This window comes from Choloepus didactylus, chromosome 3 (genome assembly GCF_015220235.1).
Source record: "Choloepus didactylus isolate mChoDid1 chromosome 3, mChoDid1.pri, whole genome shotgun sequence".
NCBI classification, from domain to species: Eukaryota; Metazoa; Chordata; class Mammalia; order Pilosa; family Megalonychidae; genus Choloepus; species Choloepus didactylus.
The window spans coordinates 44,051,240-44,069,004 of record NC_051309.1 but is presented as its reverse complement, the minus strand read 5'-3'; the positions used below and the strand labels follow the sequence as shown (position 1 = coordinate 44,069,004).

General features: G+C 45.5%; 1 protein-coding gene and 1 pseudogene across 14 annotated transcripts in view; both read left to right on the top strand.

Moving 5' to 3' along the window:
- The window catches only part of APBB2 (amyloid beta precursor protein binding family B member 2), a 447,074-nt gene that overhangs the window by 406,458 nt on the left and 22,851 nt on the right, over window positions 1–17,765 (top strand). For all 14 annotated transcript variants that reach the window (XM_037829667.1, XM_037829666.1, XM_037829663.1 and 11 more), the window contains one exon: window positions 16,518–16,632. In XM_037829667.1, the coding sequence (XP_037685595.1) occupies window positions 16,518–16,632 (115 nt within the window). The remainder of the gene's footprint in view (window positions 1–16,517; window positions 16,633–17,765) is intronic.
- Window positions 5,307–8,346, top strand: LOC119529348 (annotated as a pseudogene).

Sequence of the window (17,765 nt, the reverse complement as noted above, 5' to 3'; positions counted from 1 at the left end):
CAGTGGAGCCAGAGAGAGAAGGGGAGAGCTGAGGCCACCTCCCTCCACCATGAGGTGGAGTCCTGAGGAGAGCTGATTAAACTGGGAGGACAGAAAGGTCAAGTGCCAGGTGCCCCAAAACCGCGTGACAAGGAGGAAGAGGTGGCTCGGCAGACCTGAACCAGCATTCCATTTGCAGATCCGTAGCTTGCCAGCTGTCAGTCTTCCTAGGGTTGACGTCCACTTGTGTTTAGGTATTATTAAGTCTACAGAATATCAGGAATGCTTGTCTCTAGACAGACGCTTCCAAAATTCAAAGAAGGCCAAATGCTATGGCCTTTTATATTAGCTACACTAGTATCTTGCATCTACACAAAGAAAGAGAGATTGGTTATATAGGTAAAAGTGCTAATTCTTTTGAAAATTTACAATTTGATTTAAAAATATGCCTTACTCAGAAGAGGCTCCCCAGGTGGCTGGGTGCATGGAGTTTAAGAGACCTTACCCACAGGCTCTCGGTGGATTTAACTGGGTGTCTTGTTTAGACCTGCCAATGGTTCGTGCCCTAAGTGGCACTTCCTGTGTGGGAACCACTTTGCCACTATGGAGAGCTGTTGTCTTCCCTACTCTGGTACCAAATTCATTTGTTCCTTGTCAGATAAGAGCCTCCAGAGTGTCAAGTATTAGGTTCTCGGTTTTGTTTTACCATCTCTTCTTTCAGGAAGCAAGCTAGCCCATTGGTTCACAAATCAGGTCAAATTTATATAATTTCATCCTTTTTCCTTTGATTATACCCTAAACTTTATACCCTGAAACCTAACGTGTCATGAGTTATTTCTCACTTGAGAACTAAATAAAGGTATATATGTGTGTGTTCTCCTTTCTTGAATATTCAGAGAAACATTTTTTTAACTGTGCTACAGCACAAATGAAAGCTAAAGCTTGCTAATTCTTTCTCTCTTCAAAGATTGACTTTTAAAAAATACTCATTTCCTGGTTGCTTTTAAATATCCTTTCTTCCCCTCATTAGTAAGCTGAGGCATAACTATTGTGTCTTCTCTCCAGAGGCATGAGAAAGTCCTTTGTTTAGAAGAGTGTGCCTTGAATTTCAGTAACCTTAAGCCACTTGGAATCCTTGTCCTAACACTTCACTAGAGGGCTAGAACTCGAACTTTGCTTCTGAGTTCCCTCCTGGCCTGTGTGGCGCTGGTGAGCAGGAACAGTGAGGTGCCAAAGGGGAGTTAGTTTGGAAAGTAAAACACCTTTGGTAAGAGGCACACGTTTCTGTAGCCGATTGGTCTTGGGGAGGAGGGAATCTTTCCCTGAGCTGATGTCTCCAAAACTCACCAGAAGCCAGATGGTAAATTTGCATTCCGTTCAGAAGTCCTTTATCTGCAGTGTATAGGTTCTAAAAGGATCTGTGAATGGGTTTCAGGGATTACTGAGCCTTCCCTAGCTCCCTCCCAGAATTGTGTGTGAAATTGTAGATCTCTGAACATTCTTTTCTAGAGTTCTTTCATCAGATTCCAAAAGGTTCCATGATCTGAAGCAGGTTATTAACCTTCCTCTTGGCAGACCTCCCCATTCTCACTCCCACATAATTATCAAGTCCATACTGCACACTGTTGCTATTCTAAGAATTTTATATGGATTAACTAATCCTTACAACACTTTAGGAGGTAAATAAATGAGGTAAAATTCCTGTTTTACAGATGAGGAAACTGAAGAAGAGGTTAAGGGCAAACAGGTGATAAATGGCAGAGAAACCACCACCACCACCCCCAAAATGCAAAGCTTGGAAAAAAGATAAACATCAGGTTCAGAAATTGGTTTAAGAAGTTTCTTGATACAAGGTTTTTTAGTTTTTACTTTGTTGTCATGCACATGATGCTGATCTGGGCCAAGGCTTAAAAGACCCAAAAGAGCCCCTGCAGTAAAAGACAAACATCAAAAAGTAGCACACAGAAGAGACTTCTGCAGAAATGGGAGAGAAGGGTTCCCTGGAAAGTCTGCGTGCTCCGTTTGTGGAAAGCAGGCAGTTGTGAGTTGCATAAGAAATAATTGGCTGGGCCAAGGAACAGGAGATGGAGTCCTGTTTTCCAGAAAGCTGGAATAGACAGTCATTCAAGTGTGCTCTCTTTTTTGAGGAATTTCATGTTCATTTGGATGCCCACTTAAACCTGCCAAGTAGTTCTGTTATTTCAGGCTTATTTCAATGAAAGCATTGCCATTTGCCCCCACATTTTTTTCCCCCAAGAAACAGCCACTGACAGCATGGTGAATAGGCAGCCTTGGGGTATGCAGCTCATGTGGAATTAATCTTGGTGTTTAATCCTTCTCACTGGCATCTTTTATGGCAAAAAGGGAGTAAGCTTGTGCTTGGCTCTAAATTTAGCCTTCTCCATTCTCAGAATGGCTTGTCTTGTACAGAAGCCCAGCTTTGGGCTGATGATTCTTTTCCAGCAAATTTACAAGGTGCCAAATTGGTGGAGCAGCTGCCACTGTCTGTGATTTCTGGATTTTTGAATGATATTTCAAAGAGCACTCTGAAGTCTCTATTTTATGACTAGTTTTTACTTTGACACTTAAATCAAGCCGTGCCTGTTACACAACCAAAAAGAATTAACTTTGTTAAAAGTTTGCTATATCATTTTTCTGAGGTCTGCCTTCAGGGAAAAGCACCATGATTATATATCAATATTATTTCTTTTAAGTGAGTCGCTAGTAGTGGGTCTGATTTAAAATATCCAAAGCTACAATAATAATCATGAGCAAAAAAAAAAAGATTTTCTCAGGTCTCTAGATTTAAGGTTATCAGACAAAGTATTTTCCTTACACTGAACATAGGCTTTTTATTTAGAATAAAAAATTGAAAGCTTTTGACATAAATCAGAAGCTAGTAAAAAAAAAATAACATCTGCTCCTTCTTGTGTGTAATAAGAGTCAGAGCACTTAAATCTTCTATTGATAAAAACTGAGTATAGGAAGGCCCCCAGAGAACATCTTTGAGGAGAGGTTAAGTGACTTGCGTAACTAACTTTACAGGGCTATTTACTCAAACTGAAACCAGAATCCGGGTCTTTGGATCCTTCGCTGATCATCTAAAGGGCGTCCAAACACTGGCTTTCATTGGTGGGGTGGAGTGGTGCCAAGACATTTCATCACAACCCAGATGAAACTTTAAACCATCAGATTATTCAGCGGTAATAACTGTAATCATGCAGTTTATTGATCTTTTGTCACATTCCAGGGTCTCTTTTACACATACCATCTCATATAATTTAATTTTTATGATAACCCTGAGCCAGGTGTCCTACTCCCCTTTTACTGACAAGTAAACAGGTTCCCAAGGGCTCTCTGCGTAGCACAGTGTGCCTGGCATATAGAGGGAGACCAATAAATACATGTTGAATGAGCAAACCGAAGGTAAGTAGTTTAACCAAAGGAACCCAGCTACCATCAGGATTCGTATTCAGCTGTCTCTCTCTAATAAGCCTCAAGAGCCTTTCCTGGGAGTTTTCAGCCTTCTCCCTCCACAAAAGTTCATAGGCCAAGGAAAGGAAGGGGAGGAAGTTCCCCCCCATTTATCTGAAACCCAGGGCCTTTGTCAAATCCTTTGACCCTGACTTGAATAGGAGTTTCTGAGCCATTTGGGAGGCAACATTAGAAGGCTGTGCAAGACTGTGAAGAAGTGTGGGGTATCTATCGTAGGTGTGCTCTGAGAAGCCTAAAATTGGCGAGTACTATAGTCCAAGGTTCAAATCCTGTCTTTCCCATGTACTAGCTGTGTGATGTTGGCCAAGTTCCTCAGCCTCTCTGAACTTGTTTCCTCATCTCTCAATGAGAACAATAATACTTACCTTGCCAGTTGCTGTTAGGGCCAAGACAGGACCAGAGCTTAATCAGTAGTGGCTTGGGGGATAGGGGCATGTAATTGTGAAGTGTTGCTTCATATGCCTTGGTGCATGCTTATCACATGTTTTTCCTCAGACATTAAGGTAGATTTATACATGTTTTTTTAATTACAAAAGTCATATGTGCTTATTATATAGTAATCAAACAAAATTCAAATATTTTAATAAAATCCTCCCTAAGCCCCCCTCCAGATAATCAGAATGAACAGTTTGGATGTTATGTTCTTCCAGATGTTTTACTATGCATATATTAAAATACATGCTCAGACTCTTGTTTTTGATGTGAGACCATGGATCTGCGACTTGGGTTTGTCCTTTCCTGCTTAGGAATATGTTGTGGTCATTATTCTGTATCCTGGCATATAGCTTTGCTATCCACTTAACTTCGTGATTGACTGTCTGGGTGTACTTGGTGTTCTGCACCAGGATTTTAGCTCTCATCTTGGCGGAGTCCTGCTGGCTGCTCCAGGACCCTGGCTGCAGGGTGCCTGAAACAGCCAATTTCTATGAAAGTTGGGTTTCTTCCCTCCCTCCTCGTTTTCTGTGCTCCTGACTCTTCAGACTAGCTGTTTTATATATAATGCATGCAGGGGATTGACTTGGGGGCTCTGCCCTCAGGCCCTTTCATTAGTCGTCACTGGACTGGAAGGTAATGGTGAGCATTCTAGGGCAGGGGAATGACCGCGTCAGGGTCTGGGGACGGCACTCAGAGTCTGTGGGCCTAAGCCCAGAATTGCTCTCTTTGCTCCTTTCTGTCTCTATGTGCCACTTCTCTTCCCTGGCACATCTCTGGTTCCTCAGCTTTGCTTTTTCATTTCCCACCTCACCCCATTCTCCACTTCTCCCCTCCACCCCCAACCCTCTCTCATGATGCATTTCTCCACCCTTCGGTGAGGTGCTCTCTGCATGTTCAAGTGAAATCTGCCCTGAAGACAGTACATAGATTTCAGTGTTGTCGTTCTTTTAATAGAATGTCAGAATTGTTAGTAAAACAGGTAAGACGGTTTCCCTGTCATTGTTTCTGTCTGTTTTTTTACTGGGAGCAGGCAGAGGGGGAAATGAAGATAAGTTCTGTGACAGTGTTTACTGCAGTTTCCCATATTTGACCATGATTATTTTAAGCTTGATTACCTCCCCCGGTTGATATGTCGCCTCTGTAAATTCATCTGGTGTCTCCTGGCTTCATCGTAACGTGGCTCAAAATACACACTTCCGTAGGCTAGAGTTCAGCTAAAATAAAAAATGGGAAGGCTACAATTGCAGCAGAGTTGGGAAATGAGACGGGATGCCAGTGCTCAGAGTTGTTGCTAAACACACGGTGCTGTTTTATTTCCTGGATGCCATGTGAATGCTAACGTGTTGTTTCTGCTCTGTTCCCTCGTGCCTCCCCGGATTCAGAGAGAGGTAATCAACAGATTTTCACTTCTCCCCGTTTCTCGGTGTCTTACGTGTCTTGCAAAACTCACTTGCTTTCTTCATGCCCTAATGCCATCATCACAGCTGCCATTGTCTTTAAAAAGCAGAATTTTTGTTTGGTTTTATTTAAGCTTTTATCACCATCATTCTTGTGTGTCCTACATTTTAAAACAGGATGTGGCATGGCATCTGGGTTTCTGTTCTCTGCCATGGTTGGGCCCGTGTGGGGAAGGTGATGGGCAGTGCTGGAGGATGACAGGAACTCAGTGACTCACTGATGGCTGAGAAAAATCAAACAAGCATGCTGGGGAGTAAATGTGATCACAGTATTTAGGTTATGCATGCCATGGTGTATAAAGAGGCTTTTCTTGCTTCTTAAAGAATTAATATTAGCACTTGCTTATGTTATATATTCTCTAGTTTTGTAGTAAAGTTTGGCGAATAGCCGGAAGGCCTGACAATTTCAGTATCAATTATCAGCTAAATATTTGGGTTTCTTCCCTTCCTCCTCACCAGAAGGATGTAACTATGAAACGAAAGGTATTTATACCTCATATCTGGGTGTTACCAGGGCCCTGAATGTCAGCCTGTCCTTTTGGCTGACATGGGGTTTTAAGCTCCCGTTTCATAACTGTGACACTTAATTTCAAGCTCCTTATTTGACAAAAGAAAGAAGTTTGAAATTTTTCTCCTTGAAAGAATGATCTTGGTTGCTGTTTGGCATAGTGAAGAGAAAAAAAGGGCAGTCTCCTCTTTGCATTAGAGTCAGTCTCGGGTAAATTCCCTGCCTGTTGGGGCCGACCTGCCTGAATGTCAGCTGTCTCCGGCTGACAGTCCTTTGCCTCCCTGAGGCTTAGCTGCTGTCATTGGCCTGTGGTCTGGAGGGAAAGGAGGCAGCATGGAGTGGTGGGTAACACTCCCAGGGTGGGTCTTCCAGAAGGTACAGTTAGGAGAATTTGCAAGCTTGACTCAGTCTTTAATAACTTTTGAGGACGTCCTGGCCTGGGATGGTGATGAGGGCTATGTATTGGGATGCAAACTCCGTATGTTTTAAAGTAACAGCATGTCCTCTGAGCTAATTTCGAGGATATTTACAGGAGTTTGCTAGTTCCTTCCCTCTTTGTTTGTTCAGGTCTGGTCACGGGGAAACAGTTGCCCTGAATATTAGCAGCAAGATTCTGTTCTGGAGAAGGCCATAAATTCCAGTCTGCCCCACCTGTGCCACCATGGTTATTTGCAAGAGGTAGAATTTCAAATCTTCTGTTTACACAATGTGTGTATCTCACGAAAGGGCCTGGTGACAAATTCCCTGTGGACAATACGTATCTACCCAGGTGATGAATTGCTGGAATTCCCCTTTCAAAGTTCAAAAACTTAGCATTTTCCTAAGCTTGCATTGAAGGAAAGAAAAAATTGAGATTACCAAGCAAGAGTCTGAGCTTTAGAAAATCAGCGATGCCCACATACAGTACATGGGCCATTGCATAAAATTTTTTAAAATAAGTCTTACATGGCTATCTGGGGAAATGGAATTTCTCATCCCCTTTCTCCCTCTTCGTTGCTCCTCTTACTCCAACACAAAGCACAATCAGAAAAGCAGAGCCTACAGTCTTGGAAACATCCTCCCTCCGTGCCTTGTGCATGCCATCAGCCATCCACGCCCTGGCCTCACCTAGGAGCCCCGCAATTGCACTGGGTCTTCACATGGCCCCACCTTCCAATTTCCACTTCAGATCCTCTGCTGGGGCCAGAGCAGTTGAAACAAAGAGGAAAGAAAGCCCTTTGTCATAAAGGGCCATAAATGTAATATTTGGATCAAATCCCTTGGCTGCACTTTTTTTCTTCTTTGCAGGTGGGACCTGCCCTTTGAAATAGTAACATCTGCTGGCTAATAACTTCAGCAGAAATATAAGCTGGGAGGAAGGGGTCCTAGGTACATTTTAGTGAGTCTTAATATAATATAAATGCAAATACTTATTAAAACATCCTGCATGGATAAGGAGACAGTATTTTTTGGTATCTTTGACTTCTTTTTCCTCATTGGTAGGAAAAATAATACCATGTAACAAATGCCTACCATGTGTCCAAATCATGCCAATCTTCACAAATTCCTTGTGTAAAACATTACGTGGAGAGGCAGCCGATTGGAGCTGTGCACAGCCCACACCTCTGTGACCTCTGAGCCGCTCATGCCCCTCGGGCCACGCCGTGCCAAGCAGAGGCTGCATGCCGGTGCCAGGAGTGCACTGACACCCATTCCTGGATGCTGGACCCGGCACCCTGCTGTTTCCCTGGTCTAAGCCGGGGTCAGGGCATGCTGACACTACCATCTGCTGGGGCCTTGAAAATGGCGTCTGCTTAAGGCCCAGGTTCTCCCTGGCAAGGGGGCAGAGAGCCTACCCCATCCTCCATCTCTGAGGAGCAGGTAGCCCAGGACACAGAGGGGGTTTTCCACAAGCGCATCTTTCACCGCCATCAGCAGGAGCAGGAGGCCGAGGGGGCAGCTGCCCCCACCGACCCAGCAAAGGTTGCTTTATCCCTAGAGCCTAGCAGCACTGTGGGGCAGGTGGGGTGGCAGCTCACCATTATCAGGGACGGCATCAACCAGTGCTGCAACTCAGAGTTCCCGAACAGGTTGCAGCACCTGTGGCCAACAGCAGGGAATGCCTGTGAGCACTTTGCCAAGATCACCTCAAGTCTATTTGAGAGTGGCATCAGCTGGGACTGCATGGTGGCTCTCCTGGGCTTTGGTTACTGCCCTGCCCTTCACATCTACCAGCACAGCCTGACCAGCTTTCTGGACCAGGTGACCCCTTCAGTGGCTGGCTTCATTGCACCACTGCACTGCCAGATGGAGCACACAGGGATGGCAGGTGGTGGCCCAAGACTTAGGCAGTGGCCCCATCTGGAATGTGCTGATGATTCTGGCAGGCCAGTTTGTGGTTTGAGGTCCTCTGAGACCTCTTCCTGGACTTCAGCCTGATATTCCTACTTCCCTCCCCTCTGTTAGGTTCGGAGCCATTTAAGAATCCACATAACACAGTGAGTCAAAGTTTAAGTATAAAGTTTAAGATTTATTAGAGGAAGAAAGCAGGTGGGAGCCAGCAGAAAAGAAGAAAAAGATAATGGCTCCCGCTCTCTATCTGAGAGCAGCATTTTTTAATGAAAAAAGGGACCCATGTTGGGTAGGGTGTCTGCTGTGATGTTCTGTGCCTCGATTGGGTAAGTGCCTATCTAGTTTTGGGCTGATTGGTTGGTAGAATTCTGAGACGATATTCTTTTTAGGAAAGCAGCTGCGTTATCTAGCTAGGGAGAGTAGGCCTTTTTGGATGTTTATTTTATGGACATATCTGACCTTGCCTTACCCACCTTTGAGGGGCCACTGGGACGGCCTTGAACAGCTTTGAACAGCCTTCATTCTTTAGTTTATGGGACACCTGTTTTCTTGTGAGATAAGCTGTGGGGCCCCTGAGTTAGAAACTCCTTTTACATGTTTAGTTTCTTCTTCTGGGATCTAACACCCTCCTCTGCAGAGGTCACCCCTCAAGAGTACAGAAGCTTTAGCAAGTACACACTGCAGCTTTGGGGGTCCCTGCCCAGGGCCAGTCAGGCTGCATGAGCATCCCAACACTGCATGGTGCCAGCGGCCCCCTCGCTGGGCTCCATCCCGTCAGACGGGCTGCAGCCTCCTCCCTCAGCTCTCTGGTGCTCCCCTCAGCCCTGTCTGCTGGGCCTTGGGGAGGCAAGAGGCTTGGAGCCACTTCTCCCCAGAAAGTTTTTAATCGTTTTAGCTTTTCATAATACCCTTAGGAGACTCCCTTCCCCATTCCCACCACTCTGCTCTAGACAAGGGCATCTGGGGTGTGGGGATTAGTAGGCCTCCTCTGTATTCCTCAGGGCTCAACTTGTTCTGGAAGGTCAGAGCTTGAGTGGGCTTGATTTATTAAGTTCTTGATTAAGCCAAATGTGGGAACCGATGTAGCCTCGGCCACTTCCCACCATCTGAGTGTATTTGTGTGTTTGGAAATAAATTACACAATCCCTGGGGGAAAAAAGAAAAAGAGAAAAACCACTACATGTAGTTGACCCAAGCAAGTATATATTGTGTGAAAGACTATCAATTTGTGGAGACTTGGTGAGGAAGAAATTGTAACCGAGGGATTTGGTAGTAGACGGAATGGAAGTGAGTCTAACAGAGAAAGGGGGAAATGAGAGTTACTGCCAGATAAATCTGAGCCATCAGGTAGCTGACAAGATCAGCTTGCTCTGTGCTGCTCCAGAAAGCAACACTAGATCCAACAAGCAATAGTTACAGGGAAGCAAGGTTCATCTCATCACTTAAAATAGTATATTTTCATTTGCCTGGAGCATTCTAATGATGGAACAGGCTGATTCATTAAGGAAATAAGATGTCATAGCATTGGAAATAGTCTAGGTACCATCCGTCAGGGTCGCTGTAGAAGGGACTTTGAAAAGTGAGTCTAAGTAACTGCTAAGAAGTGTGTTGTTGTCTCTTAAATTCCTTTTGAAGGGGGGTAAAGACATAAGCAATTCCATTTACCCTACGAGAGTTGCAGGGGGAGAGATTTTGGAGAAAGGGAGTGGTACTGTCTTGGCTATTTTTTAATAGAATCCATTGAAAAAAGAGTTATTTTTTCATTCATTCTGTAAAAATGTATTAAGTCCCTACAGGGTGTTTAGAATGCTGTACAACTAAGAATAGTAAGAGCAATTTTTTGTCCTTTTTCTTTTCCGTTAAGAAATTTGAGGCTGTCAGGTAAGATGTCTTAGCGCTGACATTTTTCTCAGGCATACTTGAGACTGGTCCTCTGGGGGAATAATTACTGGGGAGAACAGCAAAAGGACAGGAACAAAAAGAGTTGGAAACACAAAGGGCTCCGTAGACAAATGGCAAGAGTTTATTGATTCCTGGTACTAGCTATTGTTAGTTTTAGGAAAAGACACAAGAAGCTACATCTATAAACATTCCTCTTCCTGGTTTACAAAAGAAAATGGAGTCATTTCAGTGCTGGCAGTAATTACGTGGGGTGAGACTCCACATGTGGGGATGGGGGAACGGGCCGGGAAATGGCTTCTAATCCAGCTGGAGTGGAGACAGCAAAGGTCTTTGCTGCTGGGTGGGTCAGAACATCTCAGAAAGCCAGACACCCAGAAGAATTTGTTGGAAAAAACAAAAGCCATGTTCTGACTGGATCCCAGAGATCATTTGGACCAACCCTGGTGGTACAGATGAGGCCCTGAGAATGTGTGACTGCCTGAGGCGCCCGCACGGCCACCCGCCTCGCTGAGGTAGCACATGCCAGGCTCCCTGTTGCCACTGGCACACCTGATGCAGAAGTGGAGCATGGCAGGGGAGCCACCAAGGGCTCTGTGTGTGAAGACATCTACCTCTTCTTGCAGAGGGCCAGCCACATGGGTCCCTCTTTCCTCCAAATTCACAGGGCCCTGCCTTTCCACGTGTGCGGCCCTGGGCTGATCGTGCCAGCTTGGGTCTGCATAGTCTATCAGGAATACTCTAGGTTCGGGGGTTTGTTTACCACAAAGCAATTTCTTACTCCCCTCAGGATACAGGAAAACCTCTAGAAAATACTTACTTTCTCTTAATTGTAAAAATAACATGTCTTTTAGCATCATGACACTGATTGGAAAAAACATCTATTGAAAAGGCTGATGACAGTTTGACAACATTTTGATAAAAGTGTCAAAGCTGAATGAGTGGACATGGGAGTTTGTTTACTAGTCTGCTTTACCTCTATGTTTGGAAAGTTCTAGAATGAGAAGTTAAAAAAGAAAAAGGACTCTGTTCCTTTAACTCCTGTATGCCCCCGATTGCTGGGGCTGGGGTCCCAAATCCCCTTCTCCAGGGAAAGCTGCTGTGAAGGCAAAGGTTACTACGAACCTCAAACCTCACTGTTGCTAAGTCCAAATGGTCTGTCTCCTGTTTGGGCTCTCTATAGCTCTGGAACCTTCTCCGCCCTTTCGTTGATGTCTTTGAAATCAGCTTCTCCTGGGATTCCTCCCCACTACCCACTTCCCAATGCTTTTTCTCATCACTTTCACTGGTCCCTCTGCCTCAGCTGGGCCTTTAAATGTCTGTCTTTCTCAGAGTCTGGGTCTTTGTTCTGTCTTATCTTACGCTTCACATACTCAGCTGCTCCCCTGATTTTAGCTGCCTCCCAGATCTGTGTCCCCAGCACAGACCACAGGCTCCAGTTCAGGACTAAGTGTGGACCTCACTGAGGCACCCGCACAGGCCTCCAAGCACCTCTCACCTAATTGTCCAACCTGGAGCTCATCACCTTCCTTCACCAGACCTGTTCTCCCTCCCCTCTCCCTGCCCCAGGGATGGCAGCACTCAATTATAATAGCAGGGACCCCAGAATTATTCTTGATTCTCCCCGCCGTCTACCACACCTGTTAGTCCTGCTGGCCCCACTTCCAACACCTCTCTTTTCCACCTGTGTCTTCTACCTTGTTCTCTCAGCTACTAACTAGCCTGAACCTCATTCATCCTCTCTCACCTGAACCATAGCAATAACTCCCAGTGGTTTCCTAACCCCACTTTGTTCAGGCAGAGAGAAATCTCTAAAACACATGCCTGAAGGGGTCATGTGCCATATTGCAAGGCTGAAATGGCTCACAGGAAGGGCCAGACTCCTAGCAGGACACAAGGCGCTCTGCAAACCAATTCTGGAACCCTGGACAGCATCCCTGCAACCAGACCATGGCGCGTCACCACGTTACCAAGGGTACAACACAGGATGACCAAGGTTCTTCTAAACACATCAGGGGCTTTCTTGCCTCTGTGCCTTTGCTTGTGCTCATTTGAATGTTACTTGAACCAGCCACTGCCCTTCTTGCCCTGACAAGGTCCTTAAAGACATAGCTCAAATGTCACGGCCCGTTTCTAACTTTAGACTCTGGGCTTCTCAGGCTGGAACCTTGCCTGTTTGTGTTTGCATCCTTGGTGCCTGGCACATAATAGAGGCTAGAAGATATTTGTGGAAGTGAATTGAGTATTTTAAAAAAATAAAAGTCTTTGGTACCATATCATAACTTAGAATATAAAGCCAAATAGCAACTGTATTCATTTCCTATTGTTGCTATAACAGATTACCACAAACCTAGTGGCTTAAAACAATACAGATTTATTCTCTTACTGTTCTGGGGGTCAGAAGACTGAAATGAGTCTTACAGGCTGAAATCAAGATATCAGCAGAGCTATGTTCCTTCTGGAGACTCCAGGGAAAAATCCATTTCCTTAGCTTGGATTCATGGCCCCTTCCTCCACCTTCAAAGCCAGCAGTGTAGCATCTTCAAATCTCTAACTCTGACTTCCTGCCTCCCCTTTTTGCTTACGAGGAGCCTTTTGATTACATGGTTCCACCCAGATAATCCAGCATAATCTCCCCATCTCAAAACCCTTAATTTAATCACATCTACGAAGTCCCTTTTGCTGTGTTGCTGTGTGTCGCTTAGGAACAGCGAGGTTTGAGGTTCATAGTAACTTTTGCTCTCAGGGCAGCTTTCCCTGGAGAAGGGGATTTGGGACCCCAGCCCCAGCAATCGGGGGGCGTACAGGAGTTAAAGGAACAGAGTTCTTTTTCTTTTTTTTTCTTTTTTAACTTCTCATTCTAGAACTTTCCAAACATAGAGGTAAAGCAGACTAGTAAACAAACTCCCATGTCCACTCATTCAGCTTTGACACTTTTATCAAAATGTTGTCAAACTCATCAACATTTTCAATAGATGTTTTTTCCAACATCTGGGAATTTTACAGATTCTGGGAATTAGAACATGAACATCCTGGGGGAAAGGAGGCATTCTTCTACCACAGCAGCCTTTTTCAGCAGTCAAGTGCAAAAAAATGCAAGTTTTTAAAACAACCAGTTAAGAGATGTTTGGATTTCATTCTGAATAATAGTGAGATTAGATCAGCCACGTATTTCATTGCAAACAGGAAGTCACTTGACTCACCATGCTGCAGGTCTGAAAGAAAGGCCTCCTGCCTCTCACAGATGCTCATGTTTGGGGCTTTATTTTAAGGCAACTTGGGATATGTTCCAGGGGAATAAAATAAGATTCGTGCAAATCTCTTGACTTCTACAGTGAGAAGAGGAGAAAACTTGTTTTTTTCTCTGGGAAGTAGGTGAAAGCCCCAGGAGGGTTAGTTACACAGATTCATCTAGTTGTGGACCAACAGATTTGTACCTCCTTGATCTATTAGCCTGGTACTTGGGAGGGACAGGAAAAGATAAGATTGTAAAAATATTGCCAGAACCCCCCACACAAAGCCTGAGGCTGCTGAGCTGCTCCTTCAGGAAGTTGTGGGTTGCACATGGTTGCCCTTCAGGCATTAATCACCTTCCCCTGAGCCAGAAGAAAATGAAGATTAATAATAAATTTTTTTAATTACTCCTGGGGAGTTCCATATGAAGGAACAGAGGACACAAAGCTGAAATTTGGTAGTAATGTTCCCTTGCTTCTTGACCAAGGCCTGTTTAATCCTCCCTGTTGATAACCTTGGGATTGTTACAACTGTAGGCTCGACAAGAGTCATGGAGAGGACGATGGACCTTGGAAGCTTACATCATAGAATGTCAGAGGCAGAAAGGGACTTTGGAAATTATGTTTTCAACCCCCTCACCTAGAGATGAACTTAAGCTCCATGCCCAAGGTTGTACAGCTAAGCAGAATCCATGGCTCTAAGAATTCTAGCAAGACTAAAATTTGGGTTGCCTGAAGATGCCCTTCTGGTTGCATCTTACAGTCTCTTAGAGAGGCTGGACACAGCTGAGACCTGTAGACTAATTACAGAAGACAGGGTATAAGGAGCTCTTATCCTTTGTGGTGCCACATTTAAACACAAGCAAGCATTTAGACACAAGCAAGGTCCTGGAAGCCAGAGTGGCCAGGCAGACCTTGAGCTGTGCAGGATAAATGGGTGAGCCCTGGACGCTGCAGGGAGGGCCTTTGCAGTGACTACCCAGTGAGGGAAGGAACTGCAGCGAGTGGGCGTAGAGCCCCAGTAAGTGGACATAGAGCCCCAGTGAATGGGCTTAGAGACCCAGTGAGTGGGCACTGAAACCTGACTCTCTGGAGCAGAAGGGAGAGATCCTCAGTAGGAGTGGTGCCAGAGGGTTTGATGGAACAAATTTTGGAACTCTTGAAATCCAGGCTAAGGTATCCTATATAGGTGGCCATAGGGAGCCCTGGAGAGATTTGGCCTCGGAAAACGGGCAGCTGAACTTGAAAGTTTGAAGGAGAAAAGTTGTGTGAGGTGAGACACTGTGTGTATTACTTAGTGATCCCTCTAGGAAAAAGAGGAGCCAGAGGTGACCAAAACAGGGCTTCCCTTGAGTATGGTTTCCAAAAGTGATGCCTTCTGTTCACTTCTTTTTTAATATATGTTACCTTGATGGTGGTTGAGACTAGGATGGAAAGGCCTCAGAGAACAGTGTGGAATAGAACTGTGCTCACTTCTTCAAGGGCTGGTGCAGCAACTCACCCAGAACCACCCCCCACCTGTTTTTCTGGCCTCAGCTCACTGTCATGGGTCCTGTTCTTGCCTCTGATTAAGGGCCAGCTTTCCCAAGGACATAGGGATGTTCTGTGAGCCCCATGCTTTAAGGGAGGAAGGAGCACTTCATCCACAAGCAGTAGTACCTATCATGGCCAGACCTGGCCTAGGTGTCGGGGATGAGTAAGGCCCAGACCATCCTCATGGAGCATCAAGGAGTTGGGAAGACAAGCTCATTAACAGACGTTTACAGTACCTGGTGGTGAGCGCAGTGTGCATGGAAATCAGGGAAGTACTGGGACACTGGGAAAGTGCACGCACCCATTTGGGAGTTCAAGGCAGCAGCGAGAGGGAGGAGCCAGCTCGGGCAAAGGCAGGGAAGCAAGAACCTACCTAGAAGGCCTACGTGATGGGAGGGCTGGAAAGGAGGGGGTGGATTCAGGAAATGTTCAGGAGGTAAAATAGACCAAACATGGATGTGGAGGAGGAGGTTGGGGTCAAAGAGCCTTCCTGGTTCCAGCATGGAGACAGGACTGAGACAGAACAGGATGAAGGAGATCAGGGAGAGCACATGATGAGGTCAGGTGTAGACAGGTTGAATTTAAAGTGCCCTGGGGCAGCCAGGTGAAGATACCTCTGACCTCAAGACTGGGCTTAGGGAACCCCCCATGGGGCTGCCTGGGGATGGCAAGGCGATGGGACATGGACTTTTCCAACCAGTCCCTCTCTCTTACCTCAGCCCACGTTTTTTTCTGGCCAGACCTTCATGATGGCTAGTTGTAAATTCGTCCGTGGTTATAGCTACAGTCAATCTTCTGACTTACCATGTGCAAAGAAATTGTGATTCGTTACCAGATGGGTAGATCTGGGCATTTATTTCTCATAAACACTTAGATCTTTAAGTCAGTGTTCTCCAATCATGGCAGTGAGAAACTTAGTTGAATTGCATGGTTCTTTTGAAGCCAAGCAATGTCACAGTCAATGTCCTTTTAATCAGTAAAACAGATGCTAAAATTCAGCATTAGCTGCCCACTCACCATGGTGTCTGGGTTAACAACAGAGGCTGTGATGTTGCTGCCGTCACCCGAGATCTGGACCTGAGAAGTGTTTATCAGGATCAGATGCCTTTCAGAGCATCCAGTCTGCGTGTGTCTGTGTCCCAGTGTGTCCTGTGGTTGCCCGTCAACATTCTCAAGCAGCCATGGGTCTCATCCATTCTTGTGCACGTGTTTACACATCAGAGTCTTTTGTTTTGCTTCTTCTGCACCATGGCATTTGTCATTATATCACTCGTGTAAATTCATGCTCTTCTCAAGCCTGTTTTTCTGTTTTATAATCACAATATTTATAATTACAATATTTGCTGTTATTGCTAGATAGAACATTCTTGTAAAATTCAGTGTTCATTAAAGGTTAAGAGATTCCTAGAGTTCAGCAGAGCAGATCTGGAGAACACTATAGTCATTTTAGTCAGAAATGAATTCCTAACATAATTTATAAAAGTGTTCCTCTGTTTCAGGTAGCTTTTGAAATTTTATTTATTTTTTTTAATCCAAGATATACTGTTTATCACTGACACACTAGCTGCTAGCTCAATTAACTTTGCTAACTAGAGTGCATTGGCAAAGGTTATCTTTTCTAATGTACTGATAAATTTTTTTGCACAGAGATTTTGCTTACGTAGCAAGAGACAAAGATACAAGAATTTTGAAATGTCATGTATTTCGATGTGACACACCAGCAAAAGCCATTGCCACAAGTCTCCACGAAATCTGTTCCCAGGTAAGGGGGTGAGAGTGCAATGGGACCCTCTGTCTTTTTTCTCATGGCTTGAGCAGATAAAGGGATGTGAAAAGGCAGGAGAGAAGGTGTAATGACCTACAAATGGCACTCGGGGAAGCAGGCGGACCACTGGTTTAGCCGGTATCGCTAATGACCTCGTGATGTGTCAGGAGCTGCTCTGGGTGTCACTCCCTCTACAGTCTGGGGCTGTCACAGGTGGGCAAAACAATGGCAGAGGCAGAGACTTCTCAGGGGATCGGCCACCTAAGCTGGGAGCAAAGGAACGTAGAGAGAGAGACTAGCAGAGGGAGGGCGGTAAGAAACCACATGTGGGTCTGTGGAAGTGCAGGCAGTGGGCACCACGTCAACACCAGCTGGACTTCATAAGGACCTTGTCAGCTCGTGGAACCTCTGACCAGCTGGGAGGCAGGGCTGTGGTCAGTGTTTGCTGGTAAAAGTCCCACCTCCTTAGAGTCACAAAGCCTCGGGAATGAGAACAGACAGCCAGGTATCGCCATCCGGCCTAGCTCTCTCCCTCTTGCAGTGTTTCCACACAAGCACCTGCCCTTGCCTGCACCCTCTACCCCCCTGCTTGGTGCTTCCATTGACAGGGTCTCTTATTTTTAGGAGACTCACCTATTATTGAGCATCTCTTCCCATTACAGAGTTCTTTTTTGCATTGACCTGCTGTCTTCCTCCCTAGAATTGCCATGTGTTTATTTGACATCTGCGATCCATAGCAACAGAGAAAGGTCACTCCGATTTGCCTCTCAACTGGACAGCCCTTCAGACGTTTGAAGCCAGGCACTGCGCCTGGCGTGTTTTAGAGGCACTGGACAAGTATCTGTTGTCACACTTTCTTGCTCCTGATTTTCTCCCTTCTCCGTGTCTACTACCCCAGTCTCTGCAGCCACTTTTTGCATCTGGTTACCAGGCTCCTAACCATCCTCTTCTGGTCACACCGTGGTTTATTCCCCCTGGAAGTGAGCCGGCCAAGGGTAGACCCTGGCGTATTCTGTCCTTTGACCTCCAAGGATACAATGGTGGGATTATCACCTGCTGGTTTGTGTTCAGATGGTGGTTGACAAGGCCTTCCAGGACACTGTCATGCAGACAGCCTTCAGCCAGCCCTT